Raw genomic sequence first — 22,177 nt, 5'->3', positions numbered from 1 at the left:
GGGAACATTACTGTCCGACAAACTGTGAGACATTACTGAACAGACTCCAAGAGTGCAAGGCAGAATCAGAAGGAGAGAGAGGAAAAAGGGGAAAGTGGGAGAGGGAAAAGGGGAGAAGAAAAGTAAAGGGGTGGTAAGGAGAGGAGTAATAGCCTACCTGGAGCGTTCTGATGCCCAGGAAAGACACCAGGAGACTGTCTCCAGTACCATGATGTCGAAGCCTGGAAATTCCAAGAAGGCTGGCCGTTGAGGTGAGGCTGAGAATCAAGGGGGGACTGGGCGTCGAAGGGAGGCTGCGACCCGGGAAGAATCTGGGTGTCGAAGGGAGGAGGTGCCTCAGGGAGAGCCTGGGCCTCCTGGGGGGGCTGCTCCTCCGAGGAAGGCTGCGACCCTGCTACGGGAGGCGACGATGAAGGTGGCGGCGGCGGCGGCGGCAGCATTGCCCAGAGCATCCAGTTGTCCCGCAGCGAAGCAGTGTCGCTCAGAGGCCCCAACGTGGGGGTCAGCTCAGATGGTGGAAACCACCCCGCAGAAGTCACGAAATCACTAGCCGGCTCAGCCATGCCTCCCGCCAGGTAGGGAACCCAGCATGCGAATGTGGAACAAGCCTTAGGCGTCACTTCCGTTCTCGCGAATTACACGACTCTGCCAACCACGGGCTGCTACGTCATTGGTAGGCGCCGGGAAAGCTTCCTGCATTTGCGACGGATCCCGGGCTGCCTTAGGGTAGACCTGTCTCTGCGTGGTTAGAGTTGTACGCCTGATCAGTGTCCGCTACCTCGGATGGCGAGGGATCTGATCGGGCCGGCTCTGCCGCCCGGCTTCAAGGCCCGCGAGACAGCGGAAGACGAGGAGCGAGACCCCAGCCCTGGTAAGCGGCTGCGTGTACGCTGGCCGCCAGGCCCGCCTGCCCCTTCTCTGGCCCGGCCCCACTCTTTGAATAGAGGTCCAAGGCCTGAAAAGGCGGAGCGGTGGCAAGTGGGCGCGGGCGACCCGAGCTAACTTTGCTTTTTTAGCCGTAGCGGGCAGGGGAGGGGGCTGGTCATCATTACAACGATAATGTAGTCTCATTTAGCGCTGAATGGGCTAAACGATCGATACACCTTCAGTCATTTAATCCTCCTTGCAACTGTATAAGGTAAAGGTTCTTATTTGCATGTTACAAACACGAACACTGAGGCCCAGGCTGTTGCCCAGATCACAGAGCGGGTAAACGGTGGAGCCCGATTTAGAACACAGCCGGTGCTCCTAACCTCTGTGCCATATTGCCTTCTGACGTACAACGCTCTTGGCTCTTGCAGAAGATGCTTTGCTCCCTAGCCCCCGACCTGCCTTCCTAGCCTCTCTTTCTGTCGTTGTATCTAACACACACACAGCCCAGTGCTGACACCAGTCCGGGTTTCTGCGCCGTTCCTCAATTCTCTGGGCTCTTTTTGGCCTCACTCCACTTCTTGACATACCCTACAAACTCCTGCCCCATTCTCCAGGCCCAACTTCAATGGCAGTGAAGGCTTCAGTGAAGCATTTCCAGTTTCTCCCAAGAATTGTCCCGCCTTCCTTTTTCCCCCACGGGGTTTTCTTCTACGTAATTACGTAGCATATTTAATACACTTTTTAAAAATAACCTGTGACATATCCGCCTCACCATTGCAGTATGATCTTCGCGATTTAACGCAGAGTGGGCACTTCGTATTTACCAAATAAATGCTTCCTATCTATCTCCGTTAATGTTTGCTCTAATTTGTAGACTGGGATTGACACCAAAGTTGGAAAAGAGTAAAGCTGGAAAACTAACCCTCTCATTTCTTTTCTTTCTTTCTTTCTTTCTTAAAAGATTTTATTTATTTGAGAAAGAGTAGAGAGTGAGTGAGAGGGAGAGAGAGCATAAGCTGGGGGGGAGAGGGAGAATCAGACTCCCCGCTGAGCAGAGCTCCATCCCAGGATCCCAGGACCCTGAGATCATGACCCGATCAATGGGAAGGCAGCCGCTTAAGGCACTGAGCCACCCAGGCGCCTCTACCCTTCTGATTTCTTAATCTAATTTTCATTCTTTGACTAAACCAGGTTGGCGGCGGCAGCGGCAGAGCCATGTCTTCAACCTAGAGATTTTCTTCCAGATCTCCTTTCTGTTATAACGGCTAACAAGTCATGTTTTTATTTTTAGCAAGGAAGGATCCGTTCAACTAAAGTTGAGGAAAAGTGGGGTTAACCAGGTTTTTAGTTGGGTTTCTACATGTATGTTGTTTTTGGTTCACCATTTTCCCTGATTTTAAACCAAAGCCGGATTTGCAGGTAAATAACCACTGTCTCCCAAATAGGTACTTTTATTATGATTGGCTTCCATCATTCTGCAGATTTATTTCAGGTACTCCTTTCTCCATCCACTCTCTAATGTTTGTTTATTTTGTGTATTCCTTCTCTTCTCACCCCCACCCTCAGCACTTAACACTGTGTGTGTATGTACCCCCCTCTATCTTGACCAAGTTTTCCCCCTGCCTGGCACAAGAAAGATCTTTGGTAGCTATTTTTTGGCCACTTCTTCACCAAGCACAATCTCTTGCACACAGCATATCATTTTTAACACATAAAATCCCCCCTACTATAATTCCATTCCCTTCGTAACCTCCTAGATGGGTGATCCTAAAACTGTTGCCAAAAAAAAGTCTTGAGATATTTTTTATCTCATTATTCTTCTGTCTGGTTTCTTAAGGAGTTTATCAGTACCAGTACCCTTGAAATACACTTGGTCTCACCATAGAAGTTCCCTTGGTGCCATCTTCCAGTTGCTACCTGCCTCCCCATCCCTCTTTCAACCAAAGGGTAACTACTGTCTTGACTTATCATAGATTGGTTTTGTGTGCTTTATGTAAATGGAAAAATACATTATGAACTCTTTTGTAACTGGCTTCGTATTTTGGCATAACATTATTTTGTGAGATTCATCATGTTGATGAACTATTGTGGGTGTTACTCCAGATTGTTTATTGTCACGGCTGTCTAGCAGTCTATTGTGTGAGTGTTCTGCAGCTTCCTTACCCATTTTACTCTTGATGGACTTTTGAGTCATTTACCTTTTTGGCTGTTAATAAAGTCCCGCTATGCCTTATAGTACATGTCTTTTAGTGAACACATGTTGCATTCCTTTTGAAATTTTTGGATCACTGGATATGCATCTATTCAGCTTTAGTGGATACTGCCAAACAGTTTCCAAAGTAGTACCGATTTACACTCCCACCAGCCTGGATGAGAATTCTCATGATTGCATATTCTCATTTAGTTGTTTCTGTCTTTTTAATCTGATGGTTTGTAGCAGTATCTCATGGTAGTTTTAATTTGTAGTTCTCTGATAACAGATGAAGTTCACTACCTTTTCAGTTGTTTTTTTTTTTTTTTGAAATGCGGATGAGTGTCAGTCTTTTGTTCATTTTTCCACTGATCTGTCTGCCTTTCCTTACTGACCTATTGAGTGAGTTCTTTATATAGTTTTGACAAGTCATTTTTCAGTTATATGTGTTGGAAATATCTTCTCTAATTCTCTGGCTTGTCTTTTCACTCTCTCAGTATGTTTTGAGGAACAGAGGTTTTTAGTTTTAACATAGTCTGATTTTTAGATTTTTTTTTCTTTTATGGTTATAGCTTTTTGTAACCTATTTGAGTAGTCTTTGCCTCCTCTAAGGTGATAGAGTTGTTCTCCTTCATTTTATCCTACAAGCGTTACTGTTTTAACTTTCACATTTATATTTGCGGTTTATCAGGAATTGATATTTGTGTATGGTGTGAGGTAGGGGTGAAGATTTATTTTTTTCCTCACTGATATCCAGTTGATCCATCACCCTCCCTTCTCCACCATACTGTAATATCACCTTCTTTATAAATCATGTGACAGTATATGTGCACCTAGTTTTTTCTTTTTCATTCTGATAAAATATACATAACATTTACCATGCTAACCATTTTTAAGTGTATCATTCATCATTAAGTACATTCACATTGTGCAACCATCACCACTATCCATTTCCAGAACACTTTTCCTCTTGCAAAACTGAAACTCTGTACCCATTAAACAGTGAGTCCCCATTCCCACATCCCCCAGCCCCTGGCAATCACCATTCTACTTTCTGTCTCCATGAATTTAACTACTCTAGGTCTCTCATATAAGTGGAATCATACAGGGGCGCCTGGGTGGCCCAGTTAATTAAAAGTCTGCTTTGGCTCAGGTCATGATCCTGGGTCCTGGTATTAAGCCCTGTCTCAGGCTCCTGCTTCTCCTTCTGCCCCTTCTCACTGGCGCATGCGCGCTCTCTCTCAGATAAATAAATAAATAAATAAATAAATAAATATCTTTAAAAAAATAAGTGGAATCATACAGTATCTATCTTTTTGTGACTGGCTTATTTCACCTACCATAATGTCTTCAGGGTTCATCAGTGTCGTAGCATGCGCCAGAATTTCCCACAGGTGGGAATTCTTAAACCCAGTCGGGTATCTCTCCTTTGTTCCTCATACTCAGCTACCTCCCTGAAAGAGATCACTGACAGAATTCGGAGGAGGGAGTGAGCACACAGTTCTGGGATGGAACAAATCAACTTTGTTCAAATACTCTAGAATATCGAATGCTGGGAAATGTCTCCTCAGATCATGTCATTAGAAAAACTTGAGGTGGACATGTTTTCTCAAGACCAGTCCATATACTGCAGATGCTGCTTTGTGGAAGCTAAGGGGAGCCTTGACTATTTTGACTTCAACTCCAGACGACTCATGTGCAATGACCTTCACCTCCACTAATTTTAGCTGTATTTGTAATCACACACTGGACTCTTCTGTCTCTGAAAACTTAAATTCATATTTCATTCAGAGCAAGAGCCCCTTATTCAGCCATCATTCTCACTCAGTTATTCCCGTTATACTTGTTTTTTTAATTTGTTTTATAACCTCATTAAACTATGCAGTCTCTGCCCTCTGTCCTTTTTGGCCTCCTTCTTTTAATCACTTCTGCCCCTGCTTAGACTTCACGATCCATCATTCACTCTCTTGAAGAATTTTCAACTGCCTTACCCATTCGGGATTCTGTTAAACCCATCCGGCAACCGGCAAAAACCCAGCTCTGGATGAATCCAAATGTTGACCTCTCATGAGCCTACGTCCAGCCTTCCCAGTGCTGCTAGAAAAAAACCTCAGACTTCCAAAGGCTCATGTTACCAAAAATCACAGGCTCCTCCCCAGTTGGGTTCTCAGCTCTGCCCAACAATCCTCAGAGGCTTCCTCATGCAGCTCTCTTTCCCCATTATCAACCATGGTTTTTTAAAAGCCTCTTTTTCTTTCTGAAACTATCTCCCTCTACTTTGCTGAAGGAATAAATGCCATCTTAAAAGAACTTCCTCAATTTTCTGTCACTATGCCTAAGACTTTCCTGAATCTATGCCCTGCGTTTTTGTCTTCCCTTTTATTATAGTAGAAAAGGTACACTACCTTCTTCTAAGGCTAGTCCTGCCATTTTTACTCTGAATCCCTTCCCTTATTTGTTCTCAGAGCTCCCTGCCCGTAACATTTGACCAAAGCATTCCAGTTTTTCCCATCTTTATGAAAACTCTGCTCTACATCCCCCTGTAGCTAGTATTCTTTCTCTCTGGATCCTCTCCATTTTCTCCTTACCCACTGTGTTGTAGCTTCATAACCCACTACATTCTGGCTTCTGTTCTGGGCAGTCAACTGAGAATGCTGTCACTAATTCCACTGTGAAAATAGATGAAGACCACCCACCAATTGTTCTTCAGCACATTTTGCTAAATCAAGGCACTCTTTTTAATCCTGACCTTGTTTGACCTCACAGCAACATTTAACCCCATAGATCCTTCCTTTCTTTACATTCTTGGTTCCAGCCCCCTGATCACATTTTAGTTTTCCTAAATGTGGTAGGCCCTTACGCTTCCAGTTCTTTGGAGATGTTTTTGCCTCTGCCTGGACTGCCCTCCTTCCAATCCTCACCCCTTTTGTCCAGCCAAGTCACTTGAATCCTTCAGCCCCACCCCAACCATCACGTTCTCTAGGAAACATTCTCTGACATAACTGTCTATTCCCTAAAAAAGACTGAGTTGGGTTCTCCTTACTGATATTTCCATGCCTAATCTTGTCACAGAATCAGCCGTCTTTTCCTATAAAGGACCAAATAGTAAACATTTTAGGCTTTGCAGGTTAACGGGCAAAATCAAGATTACTGTGAAGTATGTATACAATAAGAGAAAACAAATTTTCGTAAATTTTTGTTGAAATTCAGAACATAAAGGAGTACAATTTTATTGTAGTATATAAGTCTCCTAATGAGAAGAATGGGATTGCTTTTGGTGGGAATAATGTTTTGTTTAATTGAGGTTCTAGGTTAGTGTTCCCTACCATCAGAGTCCATTACTGATCTGTAATGAGGGTTGTTTTTTGAGAGAGAGAGAGAGAGGTCATGTGTACATGGGGTTGGAAGGGTAGGCAGAGGGAGAGGGAGAGAGAGAATCCCAAGCAGGCTCCAAGCCCAGTGTGGGCCCGATGCAGGGCTTAGTCTCATAATCCTGCAATCATGACCCAAGCAGAAATCAAGAGTCAGATGTTTAATCAAATGAGCCACCCAGGTGCCCCTGTAATGAGGTTTTATATACTGTCCTGAGTACATTATTTTTCTCTGCATAATTTTGTGTTATAGATATTACAAGGGAAAAATAATGAAATATAAGGCATAACTCCTATTCTCATTGAATGTATTATCTGTTTGTAAAATTACCATTGCAGTGGGAGAGCTGCCTTAATAATTATAGTATAGCATTACTGTTTTAGGACAGAGATGAACTAGTTCATTACAAGTGCCTAAAATAATTTTGAGGCAGTTTATACTGTTCTAAAGAAGGGTACCAATAAAAAAAAGTGAAGCCAGATGTGTCCTTAATTTTATTAGAAAGTCTATAGTGTGGCTTATACCAACTTGTATTTTCAGAATTCTTTCTCCTTTTTAGGTCACTGTCTCTTAGTATTCTGTTACTTTGTTATATAATAGTTATTACTTTTGATACAACCCAAGTGGAATCTCACTCTTATTACATTATTTTTCCTGTGATCATTTTTTAAAAATAAGGCTTTGCATTCTTTTCAGATGAGTTTTATCTTCATCTGTTTATTCTCTTTTTTATATAATACCTCACTTGTTTCTTTAAAAATTTAAGGCAAATTTATCTGTTGGTTATAATACCAAGGACAACACATATTTAGACCGTTTAGTCTTTTAATCATTTGAACTGTATATAAGAATAGTAAAATCTCTTCTTTTTTTCTTTTAAGATTTTATTTTTTAAGTAATCTCTACACCCAACTTGGGGCTTGAACCTACAACCCTGAGATCAAGAAACACAAGCTCAATGGACTGAGTCAGCCAGGCACCCCGTAAAATCCCTTCTTGATCCAAACCAATCCAAAATTAGCCAGTTAACGTCAAATTGACAAATTACATTCGTAGTACTCTCATATAAGAAAAGTTGGAAGCGAAAGAGAAAAAAGTCTCCTCTTTAATATGTAGAATGAAGAGGAAGATGTAAGAGCCAATCATTATCAAAGGGAAGTGTAATCCTCCAGTCTACTTCATGGTAAAGCTCATCCTCCAGTCTTCTTCATGGTGACCTCTAGAATTTTGAAGAAGGGGTATTTATGGAAGGTGGTATCCTCCCCTTCTTGCTATAGTCTAAAAGGTGTTTTCTCTAGGAATTAATATACATAAAGAGATAATTAGAAATTAGTAAAGACATTATTCATTAAGGCTACAAATCAGATATGATCTCCACATATAGTTGGGGAAACTCACATACTAACTTCAGTCATTCTTTTTTTTGTTGTTGTTAAAGATTTTATTTATTTATTTGACAGAGAGAGACAGCCAGCGAGAGAGGGAACACAAGCAGGGGGAGTGGGAGAGGAAGAAGCAGGCTCCCAGCGGAAGAGCCTGATGTGGGGCTGGATCCCAGAACGCTGGGATCACGCCCTGAGCGGAAGGCAGACGCTTAACGACTGCGCCACCCAGGCGTCCCTAACTTCAGTCATTCTTGAACAGGAGTTGGAGATATGGATCCTATCCCTTAATTCTTAATGTTTTCTTCTTTTTGTTTCTTGATTGTTCTTTTCTAGGCATACTGTATTACTAGTTGAGCATGTTCTAAAATTCCTACCTTTATTTAATGACATGTAGAAGAATATTGAAAAAAATGCATCAAATTTTTTAAGATAAAAATTTGGATTTTTAAGTCAACTTATTGTATACTATTTGTTCTATAAAAATACATCAAGAGGGGATAGGAAAAAATGTTCAGAAATAGACCAAATGTTCCAAAACTGGCCCTAACGTTTTCCCCTCAGCTTTATACCCGTATACCCAAGTACCACTGGTAGTGCCACTGACATGTTTAGTGGTCATGTTAAACTTAAAATGTGAAAAGCAAACTCTTGGGGCACCTGGCTGGCTCAGCCAGAAGAGCTTGCGGCTCTCGATGTTGGAGTCATGAGTTCAAATCCCATGTTGCGTGCAGAGGTTACTTAAATAAATAAACTTTTAAAAAAAATTAAAAAAAAAAATGTGGAAAACAAACTCTTGACTCTTCCGCCAAATCTTCTTCCCTCTTAGGCTTCCCCATATTAGAGAATAGCATTACCGTCCTCCTGGCTAGCCAGTCAGGCCAGAAACCTAAGACATCCTTAAGTCCTTTTTTTTTTTTCCTTCGTTTTTTTCCTCACTTCCTTCATCCAGACCATTAACAAGTTCTCTTTGCCCTTCCTTCAAATTATGTTGGAAATCAAACCATTTCTTGCCAGCTTTCTAACTCCTCTACCTTACTCCCGATCCCCCAGTCTATTGTCCATAAGCAGACAGGTATTTAAAAAAAAAAAAAAAGTAATTCAGATTATGTCTGTCCAGACTTAAAACCTCTCAGTGACTGCCTATTATTAAAATCCAAACTCCTTACCAGATCTCATATTAGTATGTTTTAAGTGCTTACTGTATGCCAACTACTATGTTAGATGCTGTGCATGTGTTAACTGACGTAATCTTCACAACAGCCTCGTGAGATTGGAAATATTATTAACCTCATTTTACAGATCAAGAGTATAACACGGGATGGTTAAATAACATCGAGGGGCGCCTGGGTGGCTCAGTCAGTTGAGCGGCCAGCTCTTGGTTTCAGCTCAGGTCATGATCTCAGGGTTGTGAGATCAAGCCCCGTGTCAGACTGCCACTCAATGAGGGGCAGGGACTGTCTGCTTGAGATTCTCCCTCTCCCCTCCCCCCAGTTGCATGTGCGTGCTCGCTCTCTCTCTCTTTTTCTGTCTCTCTCAAATAAATAAATAAATAAATCTGTAATAAATAAATAACACCCAGATCACACAGCTAGTTAGCAGCTAAGCTGGAATGCAAAGCCAGGGTCTGACTCCAAAGCATACAGTCTGGCCCCTTTAAACTATCCCAACTTCATCTTGTCATTTTGCTAACTTGGCTTTAGCTAGGCAAGTCTTTTTGTCCTTCAAGCATATCAAGCTTGTTTCCTCCATAGGACTTTTGCACTCGCTATTTCTCCATCTAGAATGTTCTTTCCTCAGATTTTTGGGTGGCTACTGTCATCTCATCATTGAAGTCTCCATTTAAATGTTGTTTTCTCTGAGAGGCCTTCCCTAACCTCTGTCTTTAAAATTACTTTTCCACATATTCACAGTCACCCTTTGCTTCCTTTTTAAGTTTGTTTTTGTAGAAGTATTTACTTAGTATTTGTTGGATGGATAGATGTTGAGTCTTTGTTGAATGTTGTCTAGTATAGTGATTAAGGGTATAGGCTCTGAAATCAGACTCCTGGGCTCATATCCCAACTCCCCTGTTTAATTGTGTGAAGTTGGGCAAGTTGCTTTCTGCTTCAGTTTCCTCATCTGAAAGATAAAAGTAATAATACTTCCCTAATAGAATTGTTGTTAGAATTTAAAAGTTTATGGTTAATGCATGTGAATCTTTTTTTTTTTAACTCACGACCCTGAGATCAAGACCAGAGCTGAGATCAAGAATCAGACACTTAATAATGATATACTATATGGTGACTAACATAACATAAAAAAAAAAATCAGGTTTCAGGGCGCATGGGTGGCTCAGTCAGTTAAGCGTCTGCCTTCAGCTCAGGTCATAATCCCAGGGTCCTGGAATCAAGTCCTGCATCAGGCTCCTTGCTTAGCAGGGAGCCTGCTTCTCCCCCTGCTGTTCCCCGTTTGTGCTCTCTCTCTCTCTCTTTCTTTGACAAACAAATAAATAAAATCTTGAAAAAAAAAAAAGAATCAGAAACTTAACCAGCTGAGCAACCCAAGTTCCCCTGCATGTGAATCTCTTAAAACAGGGCATAGAAGGGGTGCCTGGCTGGCTGAGTCAGTGTAACGTACAACTCTTGATTTCAGGGTTGTGGGTTCAAGCCCTACGTTGGGTGTAGAGCTTACTTTTTTAAAAACATGCATAGCGTTATCAGAACTCAAGACATGTTATTTCTCTTTTATTTGTTATTTTCAGGTTTTTGCTGTTATTAATATTGAATGAATCGCATACCAGGGAAGCTCTTTGGAAAATCATATTTTCAGGCCCTACTCCAAGCCAGCTGAATCAGAATCTCTGTCGAAAAGGCCCAGGAATCTCTTTTAAAACGTATTTTGGCAGTTGTGATAAACACCCGGGCTTGGGAGCTGTGGCAATAGAGTTTTTAGCATCACCGCTCAGGTTCAGCGTAGACAGGTGTGACACCGTGACATTATGCAGGGGCATTATGCAGTAATTTGTAATTTTGCTAAGTTGTAAAGGGACAGCAAGTCATTGTGGTGAGTGGGTCCAGAAGACTCCCACCCACCGCCCTGGCATCCCTGTCCTGGTACAGCCTCATTCTCTTCTCTGTGTCTCTATAGTAAGCAGTGAAGCTTAGAGTGTGACTCTAATTTTTGTTTCTGCTTGAAAAATCATCTCAAAAAGAAAACGGAGAAGTACGATGATGTCAGTAAAGATACTTTTTAAAGTGGTGGTTCTTCATCAGAAACCAGAATGGATAGTTTTGATTATTGATATGTTAGAGTATGGAATGGCAAATTCGTTGCTTGGTTAGCACCGTGGCATGAATATTGTCGACCAAATGCTGTCTGTAAGAACAGAAATTCATGAAACTATCTTGGCAGTTGCACCAACCAAAATTGCAACCAGTGCAGAAATTGTAAGATGTCAGGGAAGTTACATGCCATTGTTAGAGTTACAAGTTTGGGTGTTAATTTTTTTGTGAATCTCATACTACAAAAGACACGATTTCTGCCTTTCTGGAGTTAGAAAGACAAGACCACTGCACACAAAACAGGAACAAGTGAGATTAAAGTTCGTAATAAGTGATAGCCAGCGAGTGCTGTGAATTTCGAAAAGAAAATATAAAATGTCAGCGAGGCGATTCATTGAAACAGTTGGGGCTAGTGAGGACTTACGCAAGACATTTTCTTTAGTTGCAGGACCAGCTCTGCCTCCTAATTATAAAAGCAGTAGCTCAGAGTCCTCAGACAGCGATGAGGACAGCAGTTCGTTGTATGAAGAAGAAAATCAAGAATCTGAAGAAGATGACACCGGTCCAGCAGCAAGGTCAGTCACTTACATTAAATGATAAACCAAGCTTCACACCTAGTATACGTTGGCTGGAACAGGCAGCTAGTCAGGGGACACCATACCTGTATTTTTACAGCACAAGAAGAAAGCCTTTCACACGCTATTGCCTTATGAACTATACCTTTGAGAAAGAAACTTATCCTAGTAGCAGATAGCTGTGCAGGTACCTAGGATTTCAATTAAATTCTTATAGAAAGGATTTTTCCTGAAGGTATTACTGAAGTGACTATTCTAAATAAGCCATAGCATTTCTTTGAAAAATTATTTATGCAGTGGATGGTTTTTGCTTAAGTAAATGAATGATTTCCCTCTATCTTACCATAGGTGCATGAAAAAAAGAAGTGGAATCTTTGTTTAGTATGGGGTAGCAAGGTTTTTTTGATACATTTTAAAGATTCTGAGACAGAAGTAGCTACTTAGAACCCTGCCTGAATGAGATTAATATCGAGAGTCATGCTTTTTGCTCAAAAATATTCAGCATGTAGACTGTTCAAAACCTCAGCAAATGGAATCTTTAATTAACACTGGAGAAAATTTAGGAAACTGATTAAGTATTCCTGCCATAGAGAATTAACCAATCTCTAGTCTAGGCCAAAAATAAATTCCAAGGAAAGGTTAGTGTAAGATCTGTGATATCCATTTGTTCTTATTGGGCAAGATTAATTGATTGTTTCAGTAGTTCTACAGCTAGTTGGAGTTAGTGCTTCTTTTAAAACTTAAAATTTCTCTGTGAAAAAAAATTGCATAAAGTTGCGCTACTGTGTTTTTAGAAAACAGAGGAGAAATCAAGATGACGATGATGATGATGAAGGGTTTTTTGGACCAGCTCTTCCTCCTGGATTTAAAAAGCAGGATGATTCTCCTCCAAGGTGATAATGTGTGATAGTTCAAGCCTGTCTTTTCTCAATATTTCCATTAGTGTTAGTTAATTCACTGAAGAGTTGTCCGAATGTTGTTTACCTTACAGATTTATCTAACATTTGAAATGCATAGGGAAAAATCGTTGTTTCCTATAACAAAAATTATTTAATTGCGTATAAATACTTTTGTAGTTTATAAAAAAACTTCCACATCTCTTCGTTGATGCTCACGAGAGTGTTTTGTAGTAGATTGACTGGAACATTATCCTTCTTCCCCCCTTTTTTTAAATAGATAAGATTGCATACGTAGTGAGTATCCTGTCTGGCCTGGGGCTGGAATCCTGGTATTTGATGCTTTCTTAGTCATTGGGTGATAGAAGAAACAATTCCTGTATGCCACGTTAAACAATTTGACTAACTTCTCTGTACCTCAAATTTCCCATCTGAAAAATAAAATAACAAGTGCCTTTCAAAATTGTTGTGATGATTGCGATTTCATATTTACGTACATACACACGTGTGTGTGTATGTCTCTTACGTGATGCCTGGCCCCAAGTAAGTATATAGTAAGTAGTGGTTCCTGTCTTCTTCTCAGAATTGTAAAATTTTTAAATGCTGAATATGAAATTGCGCACCAAATTGTTTATACTTCAGAACACTATCACTAATACGCAAGAGCAACTAGAAAAGGCTACTGTACATTTTACATTCAAACTTTGTAATCACATTCATCAGCTCCAATTTTCATATTACTTTGATCCTTTTAGAATTAACAGGGATAGACTCTCTACTGATTTTGTATGGCCCCTAAGTCAAGGATAATCTGTAAGGGGTCATTTAAAAAAAAGACGGGCATGCCTAAGAGCCCCATAGATGGCCTTCAAAGCCTAAAATGTCCTATCTGGCATTTTAGAGAAAATTTGCTGACCACTGGGACAGAACATTCCTTTCAAGAAAACACATTATTAGATGTGCAGCAATTTCTTCGTTGAGAGTTATGTTTTGGTGATTGAATGGCCAGGCTCAGAACCGAGACCAGCCGACTCTCGGTAGTGTTTTCCCTCTGCCAGGAAGCTTGTCTGTGAGGCTGTAGTTGAACGCAATGCAACCTAGAAAATTCAGCTTAGGACTTTGGTGGTTGGTAATCCTGGCACAGCAACACCTCTGGGGAAAACATTGGTATGAAAAAAAGGATAAAGGAACCTGAGAGCACGAAAGAGAGGAGAAAATATCTTGTCTCTGTTATTTTTTTCCCCTGACGTAAGGCTTTCTCCTCTTAAGACCCAGATTTTAGGCACTTCGCCCATTTGGACTGATGTCCGTTCTCTCAGAAATGTGGCAGTGGGGCAGCTTGAAAGAAAATGAACTTTGGCATCAAGGAGACCAAGGTTCAAACTCTAGCTTGGCCACTTACTAGTTTCTGATGTCCTCGGGCGTGATTCTGCTCACCTGGAAAATGGAGTGACTTATACCAGCCAGGGTTGTTTGAAGGAAACAGGTTCTCTGGTTGACACGTGGTTAGCACAGCACCTTTTCCCTTGTCTGCAGATCTCACATGACTTATGTTCATTCTCGTAGACCTCCATATCATTATTGGATCATTAGTGAGGACAGTGTTTCAATTTTTATGCTACCGTGGCACGCATAACCATAAATTGCCAACATCTGTTGTATGCACGTGCTGTTTACGTTCTTAGAACTCAATTTCTGCTTAAGGAGTTCTGACTATAATTAGATTGCCCCTAAAGAACGTGTCGGTGAACAGTAACTATCAAAAGTGAAAGCCAAGGCACAAAATAGAAAAAGATATTCACAGGCTTTAATTCTTAGTAAGGACTTTTAAAAAATTGTTATTTTTATTTAATGTAGTTCTTTGAGGAAGTGGGTATACACCACTGCCACAAAGATTTGAGAATTACTGGTTTAGTATCTTAGCATTGACTAACAAATAGAAAGTAAAGATGAGAAAATTAGATTTTTTTTTGAAGATACTACTAAGTGGAAAAATACTGTTATGAAATAAAAATATATATTAAATAAAATTCTCATTTTCAACATTTGTTATTATTTGCCTTTTTATTATATTTGTGAACTTTTATTCACAAAACTGCTTTTTAAAGTCAGGGAGAATGTTAAAGGTACATTTTATCTTTCAGGCCTATAATAGGTCCTGCACTACCTCCTGGGTTTATTAAATCTACACAAAAAAGTGACAAAGGCAGAGATGATCCAGGACAACAAGTATCATCCTATTTCAACTCTGAGGTTTGGAAACTTTTTAATTAAAGATTTAGATGTAGCGGGGCACCTGGGTGGCTCAGTTGTTAAGCGTCTGCCTTCGGCTCAGGGCGTGATCCTGGCATTATGGGATCGAGCCCCATATCAGGCTCCTCCGCTATGAGCCTGCTTCTTCCTCTCCCGCTCCCCCTGCTTGTGTTCCCTCTCTCGCTGGCCGTCTCTCTGTTGGATGAATAAATAAAATCTTTTAAAAAAAAAAAGATTTAGATGTAGCAAACTCAAGACTTTACCAAGTAATAACTGTAATCCTTTGGCTCAAATGTAACCACTATGCAGTCCTATTCACATTAACCTAGGTTGGTAAGGTGGATAGATGAAATCAAAAGCTTGTTCCAGAACTGAGATGTTACAAAAATAACAAGGCAGTTACATGATGACAAGGATGTTACCTATTCATGTTTCTCATCTTTGAAGGGAAGCTTTAATGATGAAAAGTTTAAGGAATCGTTGTGATTTGACCTGAAAAAGAGAAAGCCGAGGAATTTGTTGACTATGATCTTTGCCTCGAAATCAGCTCTTGCCTGTACTAGGCTCTGCTGCCCGTATATAACGAAGCTGGAAGTTAAGTGATGTTATGAGAAGATAGGTCAAATGATTTTAGAGTCAAGTATGAAAGCTGTTTCCTTGTTAGTGGCCTGGTCCTTAACAATAGCTGAGATTTGTAGAGTACTTTATAACTTGTAATGCTTTTTCCCCATTTATGGATGGCTATTATTTTTATCTTCCCTGCGACCGTATGAAATAAATGTGATCTGCCATCTTATAGATGCTAAAAACCAAAGAAATTAGGTAATTTACCCAAGATCACGGTTTGTACTTATCAAAGCCACGGCTTAAACCCAGTTCTTTTTTTTTTTTTTTTTTAAGATTTATTTTTTTAAATAATCTCTACACTCAACTCAGGCTTGAATCCACAACCCCCAAATTAAGAGGCACTTGCTGTACCGACTGAACCAGCCAGGCACCCCTTAAACCCAGTTCGTAAGACTTTGGATCACCTGTTCGGTCTGTTGGTCTACGGTAGCTTCCTGTACGTTCCTCTCTCCCGAGAAGTCAGCAGTTACACTGAGGTTGTTACTAAGGAAAATATAGTGCAGTGGTTAAGACCATGAACTTCAGAGTCGTGTACTCATTCCTTCAGCAGATGTTTATAGAGCGCCTACAATGGATCAGAATAGTCACAGAAATGAGTCTGTCAACAAGTCCTGTTGTTCCTCCCTTCAGAAGATACCCACGATCTCAACCGTTTCTGCTTCACCCTGGTCTAAGTCAACATCATATTTCACCCGTTTTATTGGTCTTAATACTTTAGTCCTTGTTTTTCTGCTACCTCTTCTCAATACAGTGGCTAGAGTGGCCCAGATAAAATGAAGTCAGATCGTGTCACCCACACTCAAAACTATCAGATTGCTCCTCCTGTTCTCAGCAAGCCAAGCCGGGGGTGCCGGGCTGGCTCAGTCAGTAGAACACGCAGCTCTTGATCTCAGGGCCGTAGGTTTGAGCCCCACCTTGGGTGTAGAGATTACTTTTTTAAAAAATGGAAAATAAAAAAAATAGAAGACCAAAGCCCTTCTACACTCCGGTCTCCTTTAGCTGCCTGATTTTCTCTTACTTTAATCTGACCACACTGTGCTCCTTGCTGTACCTTCTCACATATGCCGGCCAGGCTCCTACCCCTGAGTGTTGATACCTGTAAGTCTCTCCAGGATGGTCTTCCCCTAGCTGTCTATGTGGCTTGCCTCCCAGAACTTCAGGTTTGGCTAGAATGTCACCTTACTGAGGTCGTTTCGACCTCCTAATTCAAAATTGCTAACTCCTCTTCCCCTTACCCCTCCTTCCCTCCTTTAATTTTCTCCAGAGCATCTATCACCACCTCAGATTCCATTTCTTTTACTGCTTCTTTTTGTTTATTGTTGACCTGTCCCCACTAGAATGTGAGTCCGTTGAGGACAGAGATTTTTGTCTCCTCTCTAGTGGACATTCAGAAGTATTTGTTGAATGAATGAATAAGTTAGACATAGTCCCAGCTAATCACACCTGCGGTGTCGTGGGGAACACAGACATTAAACAAACATCTGACGTTATGAGTGATTCAGAAGGTGAGACAAAATATAGTGGAACCATGACAGACGATTCTAAGCTAATCTGAAGAAATGAGAAAAAGTCTTTGTCTCAGAAAATGTCTAAAGATTGATGAGTTGGAGATATCTCAGCAAAGATGTCAGGAAAGATTGTTCCAGAAAGTACAGATAGCTTCTTTGAAGGCAAAAGAGTGTGGGGAGGGAGAGATAGGGTTTAAGAATTCCAGTGTAGTTGGAGCGGAGAGACAGGGAGAGAGAAGGCAGGAGCTGCTCGAGCTTCGAATCCTGGGTGAGCTTAGTTTCTTGTCGGTATCCTGCGGGTTGTTATCCTTATTTTAGAGGGCTGTTGCAAGGATTAAGTCAGAACAATAGGTATTCAACTTATAATAGCTCTCATCATTGTCATTATTCTTACCATCTTCACTACTGATGCCACGAGAGTATCTTTGAGAAGTTTAGTCTCAGTACAAGGAATCCTTCTACCAGGGTTGCTAAATACAAGAATAAATTACCTGGCCTCCTGAGTGCTTTTCCCCGCTGCTTGCCGGTGCGGCCGTGGCTGTGGCTCACGTGGCCCCAAAGTTTCCGGGTCTCCCTCAGTCTGGTTGGCATGTCGGCAGCCCAGACAGAAAAGCTAAAGTTCATTGTATCTTTTATATTTCCTCATTTTGTGTCACCAAGTATTATTTTGTAAGGGCTATAAATATGTTTAAGATAATATCTTTGACGTCAAAGAGCTTACCGTATAGAGATGAGCTATAAACACTCTAAGGTTAAACATTAGCAGTTGAAATTAAAAAAAAAAAAAATAGAGGGGATTCTCTTGTGTAAGCAGAAAACATACTGGCCTTGATCTTAGAATATTTTCATCTTAGAGGGGAGGGGGGTGGGGGAATGGGATAGGCTGGTGATGGGTAGTAAGGAGGGCACGTATTGCATGGTGCACTGGGTGTTATACACAACTAATGAATCATTGAGCCTTACATCAGAAACCGGGGATGTACTGTAAGGTGACTAACATAATATAATAATAATAAAAAAAAAAGACAAAAAAAAAAAAAGAATATTTTCATCTTAAATACCAGTTTTATAACCTGGAGCAAGTTGTTTAACCTTCCTAAATCTACTTCTCCAAACCTAGTTTTCCTAGGTTAGGAAGAGAGAACTGGAATAATAATGCCTTTTCATGGTTTCGTTATTGATGCATCATATACCAAAGTCCATAGTTAGAGAAAATGAGTGTATGTGTGTGCGTGTGAGTGATTTGGCGTAAGCCGAGAGATAATATGTAACTAATGATTTGTGCCAATAGCAATTGTTTTAAGGGTGCAGAGAAGAAACTGCAAATAGATAGTTACCACTGAGTAGCTAGTGGGGCCAAGGTAAACAACACAAATGAACTTGATCCTGAAAGTTTGAAAAAATATGAGCAAGAAGCTGCCCCTGTCAGAGCTGGAGGACAAAGGTCTTACTGTTGTTCATCTTAACCTGTCTCCTCCTGGAGGACAAGGACTGCTTGAAGCCCTAGAGTATGTAACCTTTAACATGGAGTCTTACATACAAACCCTTTATTCAAATGATTTATGGAGAACAAATTGAATTCACTTATTACAATACTGTTATGTCTTTAGGGTAAAGGGGGTGCTTTGGGAACGAAGGTAATTCACTTGGGCCAGTATTTGTGGACTGTTGCACAGCATTTGTATTTCTGTGCACTGTGCTGGGTCACAAAGGCTCGTACAGCGTCCAAGAACGTCTTACTTGTGTTTGCCTTATTCTGAAAAGCTTTTTCTGTACCAGGAATGAAAATAGTTTCAGCTTGTGTCATCTCTGACCAACTAGTAATAATTAGCTGGACTATTACTTTGAGAGGAATTGTGAGGCCACCTCTGTGTCCGTCAGGAAGAAAGCTGAAATAATTTAATGAGGTCTGCCATGGGCATGGGAGGGTGGGACAATCCATATTCTGTGTATGTGTCATTTCTGGACTTTAGGAAGGCGGGGGAAAATCCTCATTGCTCAGTGATTAGCTAGCAACGCATTGTTTGCATTTTTGTTTTAGTGTCTCTAGGTAATCCGTTTTGGTGAAATTTTAAGTAATTTAGGATCATTTTCTATAACCTGTGGCTCTGTTGCTGGTTTAAAGGTAATGTCTTATTTCGAAAGGAAACAGATAGCAGTGAAGATGAGGACATTGTTGGACCAATGCCTGCAAAAGGACCAGTTAACTATAGCGTCACAACCGAGTTTGAAAAAAGGGCCCAGCGAATGAAAGAAAAACTGACCAAAGGAGACAATGTAAGTTTTTAAAGAGACTGTACTCTGGGAGATAGGCTAAATGGATTAAAAATCTAAATTTTAAAAATAGACATGAAAGAAAATACATGCACATATGTATATAAAGAAAATTTAGGAGCAAGTTAACCCAGAAGCTGGAAAAGACGGGCAAATTTGCCTATCTAAAAGTTTCTGTATGGCAAAAGATAACAAAGTCAAAAAATTAATAAATTAGATGGAGGTATTTGTAACATATATGACAAAATATCAATCCTTTATATTAAATTCTTTCTCTTAAAGTGTGTTTTTTAACCTTAAAGCCTCAATTGAAAAACATGGCCACTTCTAGAGTATTTTACACACACACACTGTCCAGGCTACCCTTTTTTTTTTTTTGGACTTTTTATTTCTCTTAAAGGATTCATCTAAACCAATGACAAGAGAATCATGGATGACTGAGCTGCCTCCAGAAATGAAAGACTTTGGTCTTGGGCCCAGAACTTTTAAGAGAAGAGCCGATGACAAATCTGGAGATCGATCAGTCTGGACAGACACTCCAGCGGACAGGGAGAAGAAAGCCAAGGTGAGAGGGTTTGTTTGTTCATGTATTTCTGCCCACATTCGCTCTTATTTTGAAAAGTTATAAGGCATAATTATTTCAGGGTACTATTTTTAAAATTATGATTCCAAAGGGAAAATAATAGAGTTCCCCCTGAACGAAAATAAGGAAAGTGACACCAATTGCTTACTATGTCCCAGTGAACTGTCTCATTTAAATCCCAAGAAAACCTGGAGATACGGACTTATTGACTTCATTTGATAGCAAGAGAAACGAACTTTTATGAGGTCAGCTTTTCTGGAATTAGAGGGCTGGTAGTAATGAGCAGTAATTCTGTTCTAGACCTTTCTGTAACAGCAGGGGAGGCAACAAAAGAGGTGGTGTGGAAGTGAGCCGCACACTTTGAATGACTAGTGTTGGAGTGCCTGTCTGCTCTTTCTTAACTGGTGTTTTATAAAAATAATATGTTGGCATTTTTATAATTTAGCCTTTAAGATTATTTCAGAAAAAGACATTCCCTTGTTTACATGGATTTATTCATGCCGACATTTAGTTGTGCTTTTCTCTGTCCTTCCGTTCCTCATTATAGGTGAATAGCTGTCTAGCCTAGAGCCAGATATGCAGGGAGTCTTCTTCAGAGAACAGTATCACAGAACAGGGAGCAAATGGAAATTAGACAACACAGTGATTTTAGGCCCTGTGATTGAGTTCTTAAATCCTTTTCTTTTAGGTACTGAAAGTGTTTTACTCAGTTTTACAGGGAACTCATAAAGGGATTATTAATACTCCTTAAATTGTATGCTAAACTATATTAAACATATAGTACTACAGACTTCTATTTATGGCATAAACTATATAGTATCAGTATCGGAGAGCTATTCATTTTTGAGGTAATCCCAGTAGTTTATTTTTTATTTTGTGTCCCTTGCCTTGGGAGACATATTTAGAAGAAGTTGCTAGGGCCTATGTCAAAGAAGTGACTGCTTGTGTTCTCTTCTAGGATTTTTATGGTTTCAGGTCTCACATTTAGGTCTTGAATCCATTTTGAATTTACTTTTGTGTGTGGTGTGAGAAAGTGGTCCAGTTTCATTCTTTTGCATGTTGCTCTCCAGTTTTCCCAGCACCATTTGTTGAAGAAACATTCTTTTTCCCATCGGATATTCTTTCCTGCTTTGTCGAAGATTAATTGACCATATACTTGTGGGTTCACTTCTGGGCTTTCTATTCTATTCCATTGACCTATGTGTCTATTTTTGTGCCAGAACCATCCTATTTTGATAACTGCAGCTTTGTAATAGAGCTTGAAGTCCGGAATTGTGATGCCTCCAGCTTTGTTTTTCTGTTTTAAGGTTGCTTTGGCTATTTGGGGTCTTTTGTCCTTCCATACAAATTTTAGAATTGCTTGTAGTAGGTGTGTGAAAAATGCTGTTGGTATTTTGATAGGATTGCATTAAATGTATAGATTCCTTTGGGTAGTATAGACATTTTAACAATATTTGTTCTGCCAGTCCATGAGCCTGGAATGTCCTTCCATTTCTTTGTGTCATCTTGAGTTTCTTTCATCAGTGTTTTACAGTTTCCAGAGTACAGGTCTTTCACCTCTTTAGTTAGGTTTATTACCAGGTATCTTACTGTTTTGGGTACGTTTGTAAATGGGATCAATTCCTTAACTTCTCTTTCTCGTGCTTCATTGTTGCTGTTGCGTACAAATGCAGCAGATTCCTGCACGTAGATTTTGTTCTTTGTGACTTTACTGAAGTCGTTTATCAGTTGAGCAGTTTTTTGGTGGAGTCTTTTGGGTTTTCTGTATAGAGGATCATGTTATCTGCAAATAGTGAAAGTTTTACTCCTTCCTTGCTGATTCGGATGCCTTTTATTTCTTTTTGTTGTCTGGTTGCCGCGGCTGGGACTTCCAGTACTATGTTAAATAAAAGTGGTGACAGCGGACGTCCCTGTGGTGTTCCTGACCTTAGGGGGAAAGCTGTCAGTTTTTCCCCATTTAGGATGATCTTAGCAGTGGTCTTTTCATATATGGCCTTTATTATGTTGAGGTATGTTCCCTCTAAACCTCCTTTGCTGAGGATTTTTATTATGAATGGATGTTGTACTTTGTCAAATGCTTTTTCCACATCTACTGAAATGATCATATGGTTCTTATCCTTTCTTTTATTACTGTGATGTCTCACATTGATTGATTTGCAAATGTTGAACCACCCTTGCACCCCAAGAATAAATCCCACTTGATCATAGTGAATGATTTTTTTAATGTATTGTTGGATTCAGTTTGCAAGTATTTTATTGAGAATTTCTGCATCTTTGTTCACCAGGGATATTGGCCTGTAGTTTCTCTTTTTTTATTTTTTATTTTATTTTAAGTGGGCTTCATGCCCAGCGCAGAGTCCAGCACAGGGCTTGAACTCAT

General features: G+C 40.3%; 2 protein-coding genes across 3 annotated transcripts in view; one reads left to right on the top strand and one right to left on the bottom strand.

Moving 5' to 3' along the window:
• NUFIP1 (nuclear FMR1 interacting protein 1) overlaps positions 1–624 on the bottom strand; it is a 42,981-nt gene extending 42,357 nt beyond the window's left edge. For both annotated transcript variants that reach the window (XM_008706826.2, XM_040622991.1), the window contains exon 1: positions 158–624. In XM_008706826.2, the coding sequence (XP_008705048.1) occupies positions 158–563 (406 nt within the window). In that variant the 5' untranslated portion in view covers positions 564–624. The remainder of the gene's footprint in view (positions 1–157) is intronic.
• A 54-nt stretch (positions 625–678) lies between these two features.
• Positions 679–22,177, top strand: part of GPALPP1 (GPALPP motifs containing 1) — a 34,837-nt gene continuing 13,338 nt past the window's right edge. The window contains exons 1-6 of the mRNA XM_008706827.2: positions 679–871; positions 11,524–11,656; positions 12,451–12,549; positions 14,697–14,805; positions 19,086–19,217; positions 19,615–19,779. Of these exons, the coding sequence (XP_008705049.1) occupies positions 784–871; positions 11,524–11,656; positions 12,451–12,549; positions 14,697–14,805; positions 19,086–19,217; positions 19,615–19,779 (726 nt within the window). The 5' untranslated portion in view covers positions 679–783. The remainder of the gene's footprint in view (positions 872–11,523; positions 11,657–12,450; positions 12,550–14,696; positions 14,806–19,085; positions 19,218–19,614; positions 19,780–22,177) is intronic.

Source organism: Ursus maritimus, unplaced genomic scaffold, assembly GCF_017311325.1.
Source record: "Ursus maritimus isolate PB19 unplaced genomic scaffold, ASM1731132v1 scaffold_10, whole genome shotgun sequence".
Taxonomy (NCBI): Eukaryota; Metazoa; Chordata; class Mammalia; order Carnivora; family Ursidae; genus Ursus; species Ursus maritimus.
This window is presented reverse-complemented; position numbering and strand designations above follow the sequence as displayed.